Source organism: Agelaius phoeniceus, chromosome 16 (assembly GCF_051311805.1).
Source record: "Agelaius phoeniceus isolate bAgePho1 chromosome 16, bAgePho1.hap1, whole genome shotgun sequence".
Taxonomy (NCBI): Eukaryota; Metazoa; Chordata; class Aves; order Passeriformes; family Icteridae; genus Agelaius; species Agelaius phoeniceus.
The window spans coordinates 1,513,784-1,528,913 of NC_135280.1; the positions used below are offsets into that span (position 1 = coordinate 1,513,784).

General features: G+C 53.6%; 1 protein-coding gene across 1 annotated transcript in view; it reads left to right on the forward strand.

Moving 5' to 3' along the window:
• The window catches only part of HS3ST6 (heparan sulfate-glucosamine 3-sulfotransferase 6), a 29,091-nt gene extending 14,401 nt beyond the window's left edge, over nt 1–14,690 (forward strand). Inside the window, exon 2 of the mRNA XM_054643882.2 lies at nt 12,974–14,690. Within this exon, the coding sequence (XP_054499857.1) occupies nt 12,974–13,592 (619 nt within the window). The 3' untranslated portion in view covers nt 13,593–14,690. The remainder of the gene's footprint in view (nt 1–12,973) is intronic.
• Nucleotides 14,691–15,130: the final 440 nt, after the last annotated feature.

Genomic DNA, 15,130 nt, shown 5'->3' on the forward strand with positions numbered 1-15,130 from the left:
AGAGCCCTGCACATCTGGGCATGGCTTTGGGAGAGAGCCCAGCACATCTGGGCATGGCTTTAGGAGAGAGCCCTGCACATCTGGGCATGGCTTTGGGAGAGCCCTGCACATCTGGGCATGGCTTTGGGAGAGAGCCCAGCACATCTGGGCATGGCTTTGGGAGAGCCCTGCACATCTGGGCATGGCTTTGGGAGAGAGCCCTGCACATCTGGGCCTGGCTTTGGCTTTGGGAGAGAGCCCTGCACATCTGGGCATGGCTTTGGGAGAGAGCCCTGCACATCTGGGCATGGCTTTGGCTTTGAGAGAGCCCTGCACATCTGGTTGTGCTTGGGCTGACACCAAAGGCCCCGGACCTTCCATGTCCTGGAATCAGGGAATTCCAGACTGGATTGGCTGGGAGGGCCCTTAAAGCTCCATCTCCCACCATCCCAGACTGCTCCAAGCCCTGGCTTTGGACATCCCAGGGATCCAGGGGCAGCCACAGCTGCTCTGCAGATCCAGCCCTGTCCCTCCCCACCCTCCCAGCCAGGAATTCCTCCCCAATATCCCACCCAAATTCCCCTTTTCCAGTCTGAAGCCATTCCCTGGCTCCTGTCCCTCCCTCCCTTGTCCCCAGTCCCTCTCCAGCTCTCCTGGAGCCCCTTTGGGCCCTGGAAGGGCTCTGAGCTCTCCCTGGAGCTTTCCCTTCCCCAGGCTGAAAAAGGAGATTTGTGGTTTAGGGGAAATATAAAAATTGTATTTTTTAGGTGACTTTAAAGTAAAAAATATCCCAGCCAAAAGTACCTGTGAGGTCAAAGGCATGGTAGAAGCAGAAACTGCAGTTGCATCAAGCTGGAAATCCTAAATAATCCAAAAATAACCCAGGCTGCAGGTTTGGAAGTTGCCTCCTTTCCTTGTTTGAGGAAAGGGAGAAAAAATTAAACCTGTGTCTAAAGCCTGTTGCAAGGAAATGAATTGCAAATAAGAAAAACAAATTGGAGTTAATTCCTCTCTTCCAGCATGGCTCCATTCAGTGTTCTGGGAGCCAGGGGATTTAGGGATCTGGAGATAGCTCAGTGTTTTTGGGTAACAAGTACAAACTGTAGCAGCTTTTAAGGCTTCAGAAGCTGTTTTTGATTAGGATCTTTTCTTTTGACAACTTTTTTTTCTTTTCAGGAAAGGAAAAAAAAGAAGGAGGGGGGAGGAGGAAAAGGCTTTTTGTAACACAGTTGGGTTAGAGATGAGGGAAAATCTGTTTGAAATATGCAGGGACCTGAAAGCAAATCTTGAGTGAATAATAAGTTTAACTGACCTTAAAATATCCCATTGCCATGAGGGATTTGAGAGTAATACTTCAAATGGATTTTTGATGAGGCTCTGCAGGCTGTGGGGAATTGAATATTTTTACCCAACACGTTTTCTTATCTAAAATTTTCACAACAACTGGGGGGCGGGGGGGGGAGAGAGAAAAAAACTATTTGGGAATGCCCAAAGAAGGGTTGGGGCTGTGTTGTTTTACTCTAAAGCTGCTGCTGGGCAGGGAAAAACCAATTTGCTGCAAGGTCACTTTTCAGAAGGACTTTAATTCCCCAATATTTGAATTTAATCCTGGAGCAGGTTCCTGGGTGGAACCCTTGGCATTCCTGATCCCAGAGGGTTTTCCTCACTGGGAACATGGATTTACCTGATCCTGGGGTGTTTTCCCCACTGGGAACATGGATTTACCTGATCCTGGGGTGTTTTCCTCACTGGGAACATGGATTTATCTGATCCTGGGGTGTTTTCCTCACTGGGAACATGGATTTACCTGATCCCAAGTGGTTTTCCTCATTGGGAACATGGATTTACCTGATCCTGGGTGTTTTCCTCATTGGGAACATGGATTTACCTGATCCTGGGGTGTATTTCTCATTGGGAACATGGATTTACCTGATCCCAAGTGGTTTTCCTCATTGGGAACATGGATTGACCTGATCCTGGGGTGTATTTCTCATTGGGAACATGGATTTACCTGATCCTGGGGTGTTTTCCTCATTGGGAACGTGGATTTGCCTGATCCTGGGGTGTTTTCCTCACGAGGTCCTGGCCACCACTCAGCTGCAGCTTTCCATGGAAATGTGCAAGAATTCCTATTTTTGATCCTCAAATCCAGCTGGAACGGGCCGGTGGGATCTGACGGGGCAGACAGTTGGACAGACAGACAGACAGACAGAGCGTGTGATTGCTCCAGCCACACTTCCTTAGGAAACCAGGCTAAAAATAAGCAAAATCCAGTTCTTTCCCACAAATGGCTCCAGTTGCCACAAAGTGCAGCTTTCCCAGTGGAAAGAAGGGTTTTGTTAGAGAATCCCCAGTTGTTCCTTCTGGAGCAAGGAGAGAGGGAGGGAGGGAGCCCTGACAGGACAGATGGAGCCCCCATCTCCATCACCTGGGGCTCAGCCAGAGCTCTGGGAGCTGCAGAAAATTCAGGATATCCTGGAATTCCAGAGTGGTTTGGGTTGGAGGGACCTTGAAGCCCATCCAGAGCCAAGGGCAGGGACATTTTCCACTGTCCCAGGCTGCTCCAAGCCCTGTCCAGCCTCTCCTGGGACATTCCTGAGCCTTCCCAGCACCTCCACAGCCCCTTTGGCCATGGCTGGAGGAACAGCTTTCCTCTTTTTTGTGCAGCAAAGTGCGGAATCCAGCCCAGCTCCCTCCTCAGGGGGGATTTCCTTCACCTGGGGACCAGCTGGGCAGGAGAGGGGGCTCCCAGCAGCATCCCCACATTCCCAAAGCTCCCACGTGCTCCAGGCTTGGCTGCGTTTGTGGGGCTGCTCCTTCACCTGTGCAGGCAGCAGCTGTGGGGCAGGGTGAGGGGCTGAGCAGGTTTTGGACACCAGAACCATTTGCTCCATGCTGGGGCTCCTCTCCCAGCTCCCTCCCACTGGGATGGGATGGCACAGAGAAGTTTGGGAATGGTGGCTCCCATCCCTGCCAGGCTGTGGGTGAAGCTCTTTGCCAGGAAATGAGGCTTTTTCTGATAGTCCAAAAAAAAAAAAAAAAAGCTGAATTTGTTTCTCATCTTCCCCTCAGGCTGGATTACAAATTTGACCCAGATGGGGAATCTGTGTTGTTTCTGTGGAAAACTGGATGCATTTTCCTTTTCCATCCCAAGGAGAGCAGTGTGACAGCATCAGGCTGAGACAAACACCATAAAAAAGAAATCAGCTCTGGGGTTTGGAGGAGGGGGCACAGAGGAGCTCCTGCAGCCTGAGCTGGGTGGGACACGGGTGGGATGTGGCTGAGAGAGGCACAACGTGCCCTGGGGGGACACAGCAGCTGCTGGCCAGCACAGGGGGTTTGGGGTGGCACTTTCCCTGCGAGCCCCCAGGCTGAGGGGAGCACGGGGTGCAGGTTTGGGGTGAGGCAAAGTAGAAATTTCCCAGGGTATAGAATATACAGGTGCCCAGAAAGCACCAAGTGCTCGTTTTTGTCCTTTGGAAAGGAGACACTGGATAAATGACTTGAAACCATTGGAACGGGGCATGTTAGGAATTGTGGGGCTGGGGGGATCTTTTCTATTCCCTGAAAGTTGTTGGGGAGCCCCTTCCTGCTCCCCCTGGCTGTGCAGGAGGAGGGTGAGGAGCAGGGCGAGGGAGGGGACAGCCAGGGCACGGCCAGCCCTGCCCATGGTGGCCTCGGAGCCATCTGGAGAGCCCGGCTGCCCCTTCCCGCGGCTCCTCCGGGCTCGGCCCCATCCCGAGATCAAATAAACACAAACAGCCTGAAATTATTCATGGCTCTGGGGACTTGTCTGCTGCCCATCAGCAGCTGCTGAGCAAATCAGGGCAGCTGTCAATTGGGCAGCGGGAGGGGCTGGCTCTGGCTGACATGTGGGGGTAATTCCTCCTCCTCCTCCTCCTTCCTTCCTTCCTTCCTTCCTCCCTGCCGGGCTCCCGCTGCTCCCGCACCTGCGGCACCGGGAGGGGCAGGAATTCTGGGGGTGCCCCTCGGCTGCACCCCGGGATTGGGACACGGAGGGACCCCTGGGAGCCACGGCCACAGAGGGGATGCAGGTCCTGCCCTGGTTAATTAGGCTGGGCTAATTAGCTGGGAGTTGTGGCTCGGGGAGCAGCGGCCGTGGGATGGATGGATGGATGGATGGATGGATGGATGGATGGATGGGGGATGGATGGATGGATGGATGGATGGATGGATGGATGGATGGATGGATGATGGATGAGGGATGGATGGATGGATGGATGGATGGATGGATGGATGGATGGGGGATGGATGGATGGATGGATGGATGGGGGATGGATGGATGATGGATGGATGGATGGATGGATGGATGGATGGATGGATGGATGGATGGAGGGATGGATGGAGGGATGGATGGATGGATGGATGGATGGATGGATGGATGGATGGATGGATGGATGGATGGATGGATGAGGGATGGATGGATGGATGGATGGATGGATGGATGGATGGATGGATGGATGGGGGATGGATGAGGGATGGATGGATGGATGATGGATGGATGGATGATGGATGGATGGATGGATGGATATGGGATGGATGGGATTTTGGGAATAAATCCCTCCCTGAAGGGTGGGCAGGCCCTGGCACAGGTGCCCAGAGCAGCTGTGGCTGCCCCTGGATCCCTGGCAGTGCCCCAGGCCAGGCTGGAGGAATCTGGGATAGTGGAAAGGGTCCCTCCCTTCCTTTTCCTTCTGCTCAGCCACGCATCAGGAGGTGGGAGAATTCCTGTTTCTGCTGTCTGTGTAACTGCAAACCTGGAAACCCCAGTGATTTTTGTGACCTTTTTATGCCTCCCCTCTCCTCCATCAAGGTGGGAAACCAGGCAGGACCAGCCTGTTGCTGTGAGGGGATAATTTAGTGACAACTAATGAGTGTAATTTTAAAATTTGTAATTGAAACCAAGATCTTTAAACAGAGTGGTCTCAGGGATTTTTTTCTGCTTTTTTTAAAGAAACCTTGGGCTAGTCAGGGTGAGTGGGGTCCCCTTTCCTCCCCAGCAGCTCCAAGAGCAATTTTCCCTTATTTATCGGTGCTCCCAAGGACCCCAGTTCCCAGGGGGATCAAATCTGTCACCAGTGTCTGTGCTGCAGGTTCAGAGGAGGGTAATTTGTGTTTCCCCCTGCTCAGACAGCAGGTCAGGTCATAAAGCACCAGATCCACGGGGAGGGGAGAGGCTCTGTAAAGGCTGCCCGTGCTGAAAGGTGCAATAATCCACCGGATTACTTGCCGGGGGAGCTGCAGGGAAAAAATTTACTGCCTTGCAAAGGGATTATCCCAGCGCCACTGCCAGCGGGTTTCTTCCCTTTCTTTCCTCAGAGGAAGGAAGTTTTTCATTGAATTCCTGCTGCTGGAGCCAGCGGGAGCCATGAAACTGGGGCTGGGCTGGGATTGAGCTGCTGGAGGGGTCGAGATTGCTGCAGAGGGATAAAACAGGAGGAGGGATAACCAGGAGGAGGATTAAAGGGGAGAAGGGATAACCAGGATGAGTGATAACCAGGAGGAATAACCAGGAGGAGGAATAACCAGGAGGAGAGATAACCAGGATGAGGAATAAAAAGGAGAAGGGATAACCAGGAAAAGGGACAACCACGAGGAGGAATAACCAGGATGAGGAATAAAGAGGAGAAGGGATAACCAGGATGAGTGATAACCAGGAGGAATAACCAGGAGGAGAGATAACCAGGAGGGACAAAGAGGAAAAGGGATAACCAGGAGAAGAGATAAAGAGGAGAAGGGATAACCAGGATGAGAGATAACCAGGATGAGGAATAAAAAGGAGAAGGGATAACCAGGAAAAGGAATAACCAGGATGAGGAATAAAATGGAGAAGGGATAACCAGGAAAAGGAATAAACAGGACGAGGAATAAAAAGGAGAAGGGATAACCAGGAAAAGGGATAACCAGGATGAGGAATAAAGAGGAGAAGGGATAACCAGGAAAAGGAATAACCAGGATGAGGAATAAAATGAAGAAAGGATAACCAGGAAAAGGAATAACCAGGATGAGGAATAAAATGAAGAAAGGATAACCAGGAAAAGGAATAACCAGGATGAGGAATAAAATGAAGAAGGGATAACCAGGAAAAGGGATAACCAGGATGAGGAATAAAGAGGAGAAGGGATAACCAGGATGAAGGATAACCAGCAGGAGGAATGAATCCTCTGCAGTGCAGCTCCAGCTGCAGGAACAGCTTTTCCCCAGCAGCCACGAGCACTCCAACCCCGAGCATCCCCTCCTGTGAACAGGGACCAAACCCAAGGGCTCCATCCCCCATCCCGAGCAGAGGATGGAGCTGGAGCAGCTTCCCAGGCTGGAGCTGGAGCCCAGGGCCACTGCTGAGCTCCTGAGTCCTTCAGCAGAGCCCCCCGGGGTTGGGGAGGGTTGGTTTTGTTTGATTTCCTTCCCCTGGAAGGCAGGAGCGGGGGCTGGGGCAGCCAAGGCCTTTAATTGTGTGCAATGAAGGCTGACAGTGCCGAGGCACAGCCTTTAAAAGGGGTACTGAACCTTTAATTCCTGAATAAATCATCTCCAGTCTGTTGCTCCTTCATCTGCAAGCTGTTTGAGGGGACACACGGGCACTGCTGGGAAGGGTCACCGGGAGATCAGAGCCCAGGGCCGGCCCGGGTCACAGGCAGGACACCTGCCACAGGCTGTCCCCTCCCTCGGGCCCTCAAAGGGACACTCAGAGGGGAGGAGAGGACATTCCTGACCGCTGCCAGGCCGAAGGGCTTCATTCCAGAGGGATGGAGAGCTGCCAGTGCAGCCCTGTCCTCACCGGGCACAGCCCCGGCCTAGGGTCACAGCAGGCTGGGCACGTGCCAGGCCCCCTGTTCTGAGGGGGTTTTTGGGGATTCAGTGCCCCATCTGAAGGGTTTTTGGGAATTCAGTGCCCCATCATAGTTGGGCACCTTCCAGCCCCCATTTTCTGAGGGGTTTTTGGGGATTCAGTGCCCCATCATAGTTGGGCACCTTCCAGGCCCCATGCTCTGAGGGCGTTTTTAGGAATTCAGTGCCCCATCATGGCTGGGCACATGCCAGCCCAACCATCTGAAAGGTTTTTAGGAATTCAGTGCCCTATCATGGCTGGGCACCTTCCAGCCCCCATTTTCTGAGGGTTTTTTGGGGATTCAGTGCCCCACCAAGCTGGCAGCCTTCCAACCACATTTTCTGAGGGGTTTTTTGGGGATTCAGTGCCCCATCATGGCTGGGCACCTTCCAGCCCCCATTTTCTGAGGGTTTTTTAGGGATTCATGGAGCTGTTCTGTTTCCCACCTGTTTTTACCCAAGCGGTGGCTTCAGCTGTGTTTTCACTCACAGTTATTCAAACTCCAGTCACAGTTATTCAAACTCCATCAGAGAGGAGGCCCTGGGGGCTCATTTTGGACCCCATAAGAGAGGAGGAGCTCCTGGGGGCTCTTTAGGCCCCATCAGGGACAGCCCCAGCAGTGCTGGCTGTGAGGGGTTCCTGGCAGTGTCACTGTGGAGCTCAGGTGGCATTTTTGGGGTGACCCCAAATCTTGTAGCTGCTCCACAATGGAGAAGGGTGAGGAGGGGTCATCCCAAACCCCATTTAGAGACCAAAGAGCCTCTTCTGCAGTGTGGGGAAGGAGCTGTGCCCTGCTTGAGGCTGATTCCTGCTCTCCACAATCCACCTTTCACCCTAAGGATCCAGCTGGAATAACCAGGCAAGGAAAGCACCCTCCAGGGCCTGGAGCTGCCCATAACTGCAGCCTCTGGCCATGCACATGGGCAGGAAATGCCATGGAAATTCTGGGTTTTGGGAACTGAACTGAATGTGGGGACTGCAGGGCTGGGGGGACACGGCCTTTTCCACACCTTCCTGCTGGGAATCCTGGGATCCCAGGGCGTTTGGGAGATTTTCTGGGTGGGAAAAGCAGAAAAGCTGGGTTCACCAGCCCTGGTTCTTGTGGGGGTTAATGATGGTGTTGGGTGGTGCTGGGAGCAGCCCTGCCATTAGAAATGCAAATGTTGCCTCTGGATTCTCCCCTTGCCTTTATTGCACATCTCCAGGTCCGGGTGCCACGTCCAGCCCTGAGCCCCCCACAGTCCCCAGGGCAGCCCCCTGTGCCCTGCAGCCCCTCGGGGAGCGCTGGGGGGCTCACACCCCCTTCCCCTCCTCCTCTGGGACTCTTCATCCACCCGAACCCAGCCCAGGGACCCCGTGGGGTGGCACTGGGAGAGCTCGGGGTCCCTTGTGTGTGCTGGGGACCCCCCAGCCGTGGGGTGAGGGGGGAATTTGGGGCTTCTGGGGGGCAGGAGGAGCCCCTGGGGATGCTCCAGCCGGGAGCACGACCCGCCAGAGCCCCTGGCTGTGTGATGTATCAAACGGTAATTAGGAGCAAAGGGCAGAGGGGCGCAAAGGAGCATTAATAAATTATCTGCTTGCTTGTTAATTGACGCGTCTCAGCCAGCCCGTGGTGGAGCCCGGGGCTCGGCTCCCCTTGCAGGCGCATCGCAGCCTTGTTACTGCCCTCATTAGCATATTCAGGGCTCCCTGCTTAAAGGCAATTAGCTCCCGGCCAGGCCTGATTGGGAAGCCGCGGCCTCATTTGCACATTTTTGAATCGGTGAAAGAATCAAAAATAATGGGGGCAGCTCGGGGGTGGGGAGCGCTGGGGGGGCACTGCCAGGACCTGCCGGGGAAGGCGAGGGGGAGCAGCTCAGTAATGAGGGTAAAGAGGAACGCGGGCTAATTTGGTCCCGGGCGGCTTGGGGAGCTCATCCCTCCCGGTTCATCCTTCCAGGTTCATCCTTCCCAGCTCATCCCTCCCGGTTCATCCCTTCCAGTTCATCCTTCCCAGCTCATCCCTCCCAGTTCATCCCTTCCAGTTCTTCCCTCCTGGTTCAACCTTCCCAGCTCATCCCTCCCGGTTCATCCTTCCCAGCTCAGCCTTCCCAGTTCATCCCTCCTGGTTCATCCCTTCCCAGCTCATCCCTCCCAGTTCTTTCCTGTGTCCATGTGGAAATTCCTCCTCCCTGGCATTTCCAGGGGATGAGCAGCAGACAGAGCCTGTGCTGCTCCCCTGCTTTGGGCTGGGACAGAGTTCATTTCCTGCTGGAGCTGCCCTGGGTGATAACTCAGGGATGCTTTGGGCTGGAGACTTGTTTATCTCCTGGGAGTGCATCCCCTGCTCTCTCAGCTCGGTGCTGGGAGGAGTTCTGCTCCAAAAATTCATCGGGAATCGTGAAGCAATTAACTCTGGAAAGTTCTGTTGGCCCAGTTTTTGAAGTCTGCTTTGATTCCCTGCCTGCTGTGGCTGTTAATCACTATTTAATGCAGCTCTCTGCATTTTTATCATCATTTTATCTGCTGTAATTTATTGTGTGTTACCTTAGCCGAGGAAGCATTTTCATGTGTTGAATGTCTCCATGTAGGAACTCCCAGCTCCGATGCCTCTCAAGTGCCAGTTCTTTTATTAATTAAAAACAAACATTTATCAGCTTAATAGAGAGGCAGAAGGGTTTTTTATCCTCCCCCTGGGCACACAGTCTCCTCTGGAAATCCCAGCTCCTCCCAAGGCTCCCCCAGTGCCGTGTCCTGAACCTGCAGGCACTGCTTGGCATTCCCAGGGTGCTCTCTTAGGTCAAGAAGAATTAACTGTAAATTTAATTAACATTCCTAATGCTTGGGTTAAAGTGGAGCCCAGCAAAGCCGGCTCTGCTCTTTGCCAGTTTAAGCCAGAGCTGGAGGGAGCTGGGTGTTATCAATAATTAACCGGCTCATTTAGGGGAAGTATTCGGGCATTAATGAAACTGTGAAATGTTTAATTACTGTGCCAGGAGCTGGGGCTGCTGAGGAAGAGGAGGAGTGGCACCATTCATTGCTGCTCCTGAGGGAATCCCGGGATGTCCCTGGGATGGGGAAATTCAGGGACTGAAGGTCCCCGCACCCATCACAGCCACAGGAGCCGCTGGGAGACCCCATCCAAGCCGGTCTATCATTAAAACTTCTGTTAATTACGCGGTAATTAAGGTGTGGGTGGTGTGATGGCCCTGGGAGGCTCAGCCTGGCCGGGATGTCCCTGTGCAGGACAGGGAGGGATAGGAGGGGTTTTCCAGAGGGGCTGTGCCTGCCCCATCCCTGGAAGGGTCCAGGGCCGGGCTGAGGTTTAGTGGGGCCTCTCCAGGTGCCCATCCCGGGTTTGCTGTGGGTAATAAACAATTTATTGCCCACTGAGGAGCGGGGCTCGGTCAGACCCTGAGCCCAGGTTTGCTGTGTGGGCTGGGTGCAGTGAGGATGAGGATGGAGCCGTTCAGAAATCCCAAGGAAACACAGAATGGATGCCTCAGGAAGGTGCCAGGAGAGGCTGGTGAAGCAGCCTGGAAAGCCCTGCGGCGTTTTCTGCATGGAGCTGAAGTTCAGGATGCTCGGCTCATCGGGAAGCCCCACAGGAGGGTGGTGGAGCTGTGCTGTGCTCCCAGTGAATCCCAATCCCCATCCCTTGGGTTTTCCTGGGCTCTGGGACAGGGATGGGTCTAATCCCTGTTGGGAAGGGGATTCCCAGCAGGAGCTCTGTCAGTCAGCCTCTGGTAGGTGCAGTTAAACAGCCGTGGCTGCCCTGGGGTCCATGGATCCCTGAATGCACCCATGGTGCCAAATGGGGGCTGTGCTGCCAGGTGAGGGCACCAGGGACAGGAAATGCCTCTGAAAACGCTGGCACTGTGCAAAAATTAAAATAAAAGTGGTGGAGGGGGAGAAAAGCCACAAATGGCTTCTGCTCTTGTTCGGGGGAGGGAGCTGTGGGGGCCCAGCGTCGCTCACAAATGCTTTTAATAAAATGTTCTTTCCTGAGTCCAGGGGAAAAATCCCAGAAACCTCAAGCTTTCCCCATGACATAAGGAGCAGATGCTGCTGGGCACAGCCCTGTCCCTGTCCCCAGCTCCCTGCCAGGCACAGCCCCAGCACTGGGATGCAATTCCCAGAGAATCCCTGGCTGTCCCTGGCAGTGCCCAGGGCCAGGATGGGGCTTGGGGCACCCGGGGACAGCAGAAGGGGTCCCTGCCCTGGAAGGGGTGGCATCTGTGAGCTCCCTTCCTGTTGGGGAAGATGAAACAGGAAAGCCTTATCAATATGATTGCCTGGCAAAAGATTTTGAGAATATGGAAACTATAAGTGAGATTGAAATGAAAGCAAGCTTTGAGATACCTCAGTTACTGAACAACTGGAAAACAATGGTGTGGCCACTGAAGGTAATCCCCTTTTGATGGAACAACACCCTCTGCTTGCAGACAGGCCCAAGGGTCAGAGCAGACCCTACAGCTTGGCAGAAGGGCCCAAAGAGGAGTTTTTAGGGTTTAAAATGTAACACAGTGTGGTAATGTAGTGATTCTTATAGGCTGTATGTAAATGCTATAGGATTTGTATCTTGGACTAGATTGGTTAGTGAGAATTAGAATATTCAACACAGAAGAAGATTTATTGTATTGGAACGGGAACCTCGTGCTTTTAGCTCTTGCCTCTTAGCTCTTACTTTTCTATGCTCTTACCCCTTTTACTCTCTTGTGCTTTTACTCTCTCACCCTCTCATCCTCTCTCCCCCTCTCTTCTCTGGGGCCTGCTCTGAGCTGTGGCTGGCAGCTCCCAGCAGGGCCCTGCACTTGGCCCTTTGCAATAAACCCCAAGTTCCAAAAGGCCCCTGCACCCAATAAACCCCAAGTTCCCAGCCCTGGCTGCAGAGATCTCTCGTCTCCATCCGTCCCGACCGTGCTACCCCCGACGCTCCTACCCCTTCCCAAACATTCCAGGATTTTGTGGGAGGGTGTGCGGGGCAGGTGCCTGTGCTGGTGGCAGGGAGGACCCGTTCTGTCGCACGGGGTGACACGGCTGGGTAATTTCTGCAATTAATGCCTCATTAAAGTGCACGAGGGAACAATCAGAGCAGTGAATTTTACCCAGCACAATAGCTGGGCCCTCAGGGTTTTTTTCCTGCCTTTCTTTTGAAAAGGAAACAGTCTTTTTCTGGCTTTAACTGCTCCCTGTCTGGAGGCAGAGGAGGAGGGAGCCTTGGTGGGCATCTCCGTTCCCAGCTGGTGCTTGGGCATCACCCCCGTGATGGGATTTTCCGGGATTTTCCTCTGCAATCCCACGGGGCCAGCTGAAACCTCCAGGACGTGAAATCTGACTGGAGGCAGGGATGAACACCAGCCCTGTCCCAAAATGTTTGTGCTGAGATGTCCCTCACCCACTGCAGCTGCGGGCTGGGATTTCCAGGGCTGGGAAAGGATTCCAAGGGGGAGCAGCAGCCTGCAGGTGCTCTGTGGATGCTGCTGGGGGGACAGGGGACAGGGAGCTCCTGCCTGGGGACACTGGGGGGGACAAAGGGAATGCTGAGATGGGCAGAGAGGCTGGAGCTCCTAGGAAGGTTTTGAGGATGAGAAATGACCAGAGGGGTGTGACAAGGTGGGGCAGGAGGAAAGGGGAGATGTGGCTGTAGGTTGAGTGTGGAAGTTTGCAGGCAGCCCTGACATGGGAAGAGATGAGAATCTGACTCCATGTTTCAGAAGGCTGAATTATTATTTTATTATATATATATATTATATTAAATGTAAATGATATATTAAAAGTATACTAAACGAATAGAAGAAAAGGATTTCATCAGAAAGCTTGCAAGCAATAGAAAAAGAATGAATGATAATAAAATCTTGTGATTGACCAGACAGTCAGAGACAGCTGGGCTGTGATTGGCCATTAATTAGAAACAACCACATGAGACCAATCAAAGATGCACCTGTTGCATTCCACAGCAGCAGATAATCATTGGTTACATTTCGTTTCTGAGGCTTCTCAGCTTCTCAGGAGAAAAAATCCTGGCAAAAGGATTTTTCAGAAAATATCATGGCTACAGCTGGGAAGCCCCTGAGCCTTTCTGGCCAGGTTTTGGGCTTTGTTCCCACCCATTGTCCCATCAGTGGGAGCAGCTGAGACCTGACCGTGTCTGTCTGTCCTCAGGAGCCTGATGCCACGGACCCTGGACGGACAGATCACCATGGAGAAGACCCCCAGCTACTTTGTGACCAAGGAGGCCCCGCGGCGCATCCACAGCATGTCCCGGGACACGAAGCTGATCGTGGTGGTGCGCGACCCCGTCACCCGCGCCATCTCGGACTACACACAGACCCTGTCCAAAAACCCCTCCATCCCCAGCTTCCAGGCCCTGGCCTTCAAAAACCTCAGCACGGGACTGATCGACACCAGCTGGAGCGCGGTGAGGATCGGCATCTACGCCAAGCACCTGGAGAACTGGCTGCAGTTCTTCCCCCTCTCCAGGTTCCTCTTCGTCAGCGGGGAGAGGCTGGTCAGCGACCCCGCTGGGGAGATGGGCCGTGTCCAGGACTTCCTGGGGCTCCAGAGGCTGGTGACAGACAGACATTTCTACTTTAACGAGACCAAGGGCTTTCCCTGCCTGAAGAAGCCGGAGGGGGGGAGCAAACCCCGCTGCCTGGGCAAGTCCAAGGGGCGGCCGCACCCCACCATCGACGGGCAGGTGGTGCAGCGCCTGCGCGAGTTCTACAGACCCTTCAACATGAAGTTCTACCAGATGACAGGGCAGGATTTTGGGTGGGACTGAGCCCATCCCCAGGGCACGCTGCCGGGCTGGCACCTGCGCTGCCAGGACTGTGGTCCAGGGATGCCCGTGGGCATCCTTGGCCAGGGATGTCTGTGGTAATAATTGTCCAGGGATGCCCATGGTCATTGTCCAGGGATGCCCGTGGTCATCGTGGCCCAGGGATGCCTGTGGTCACTGTGATCTAGGGATGCCCATGGTCATTGTCCAGGGATGCCCGTGGGCATCGTGGTCCAAGGATGGCCATGGTCATTGTGGCCCAGGGATGCCCATGGTCATTGTCCAGGGATGCCTGTGGTCATCATGGTCCAAGGATGCCCATGGTCATTGTCCAGGGTCATCGTGGTCCAAGGATGGCCATGGTCATTGTGGCCCAGGGATGCCCATGGTCATTGTCCAGGGATGCCTGTGGTCATCATCGTCCAAGGATGCCCATGGTCATTGTCCAGGGTCATCATGGTACAAGGATGGCCATGGTCATTGTGGCCCAGGGATGCCCGTGGTCATCATGGTCCAGGGATGTCCATGGTCATCATGATCCAGGGATGCCCGTGGTCACTGTGGTCAATGGATGCCTGTGGTCATCGTGATCCAGGGATGTCCATGGTCATTGTCCAGGGATGCCTGTGGTCATCATAATCTGGGGATGCCCATGGTCATCATGGTCCAGGGATGCCTGTGGTCACTGTGATCAAGGGATGTCTGTGGTCACTGTGATCTAGGGATGTCCATGGTCATTTTCCAGGGATGCCTGTGGTCATTGTGGTCCAGGGATGCCCATGGTCATTTTCCAGGGATGCCTGTGGTCATCATGATCCAGGGATGTCCATGGTCACTGTGGCCCAGGGATGCCCGTGGCCACCCCACCAGCACCCTCCTCCCTTTGTTCTAATTTATATCGGACCTTTTCTGACAAGAAATGGACTTTTCTGGAGTAGAGAGAAATATTTAATAAAACCTCAGATGAGCCCTCTCCCCTCCCTGAGCAGATTAAATATTCTTCCATATAAACCTTGCTGATCTCCATTCACTGGGAGGGTTCTGGGTGGGACTGTGGGTTTGCGTGCACAGGGATTGTGGATCCATCCAGAATGAAACCTTTGGAGAACTCTGGGCCACACAGCTGAGGGTTCTGGGGGTGACACAGTCCCTGGTGGCCAGGGGAGGGCTGGGCAGCAAACCCCAGTCCTGGGAGATGTTTTGGAGATGGAAAAGAGTCTGCAGGAATTTCCCAGCTGAGCAGAACAATGAACAGCAGCAGTTCTGAATAAATGCCAGGTCCTGGCTTAGGGAGCTGTGGATCACCTTCCCATGTTCCTTGAGTGGCCCAGCTGGTAGGGCAGGGCCTTTCTAACCCTTAGCAGGAAAATTCCAGCTTCTCCACAATTTACCCAGCTCTGCCCTTTCAGTTCAATAATCTCAATAGTTTTTCAAATCTGCAGCCATCGAGGGTCATCATGGGAGGCTGCAGAAATTACTTTAATCTCTACTAACTAGTTTTCCCTTAATTAAAGATGGGGAAAACATTTAATTAACCTCTA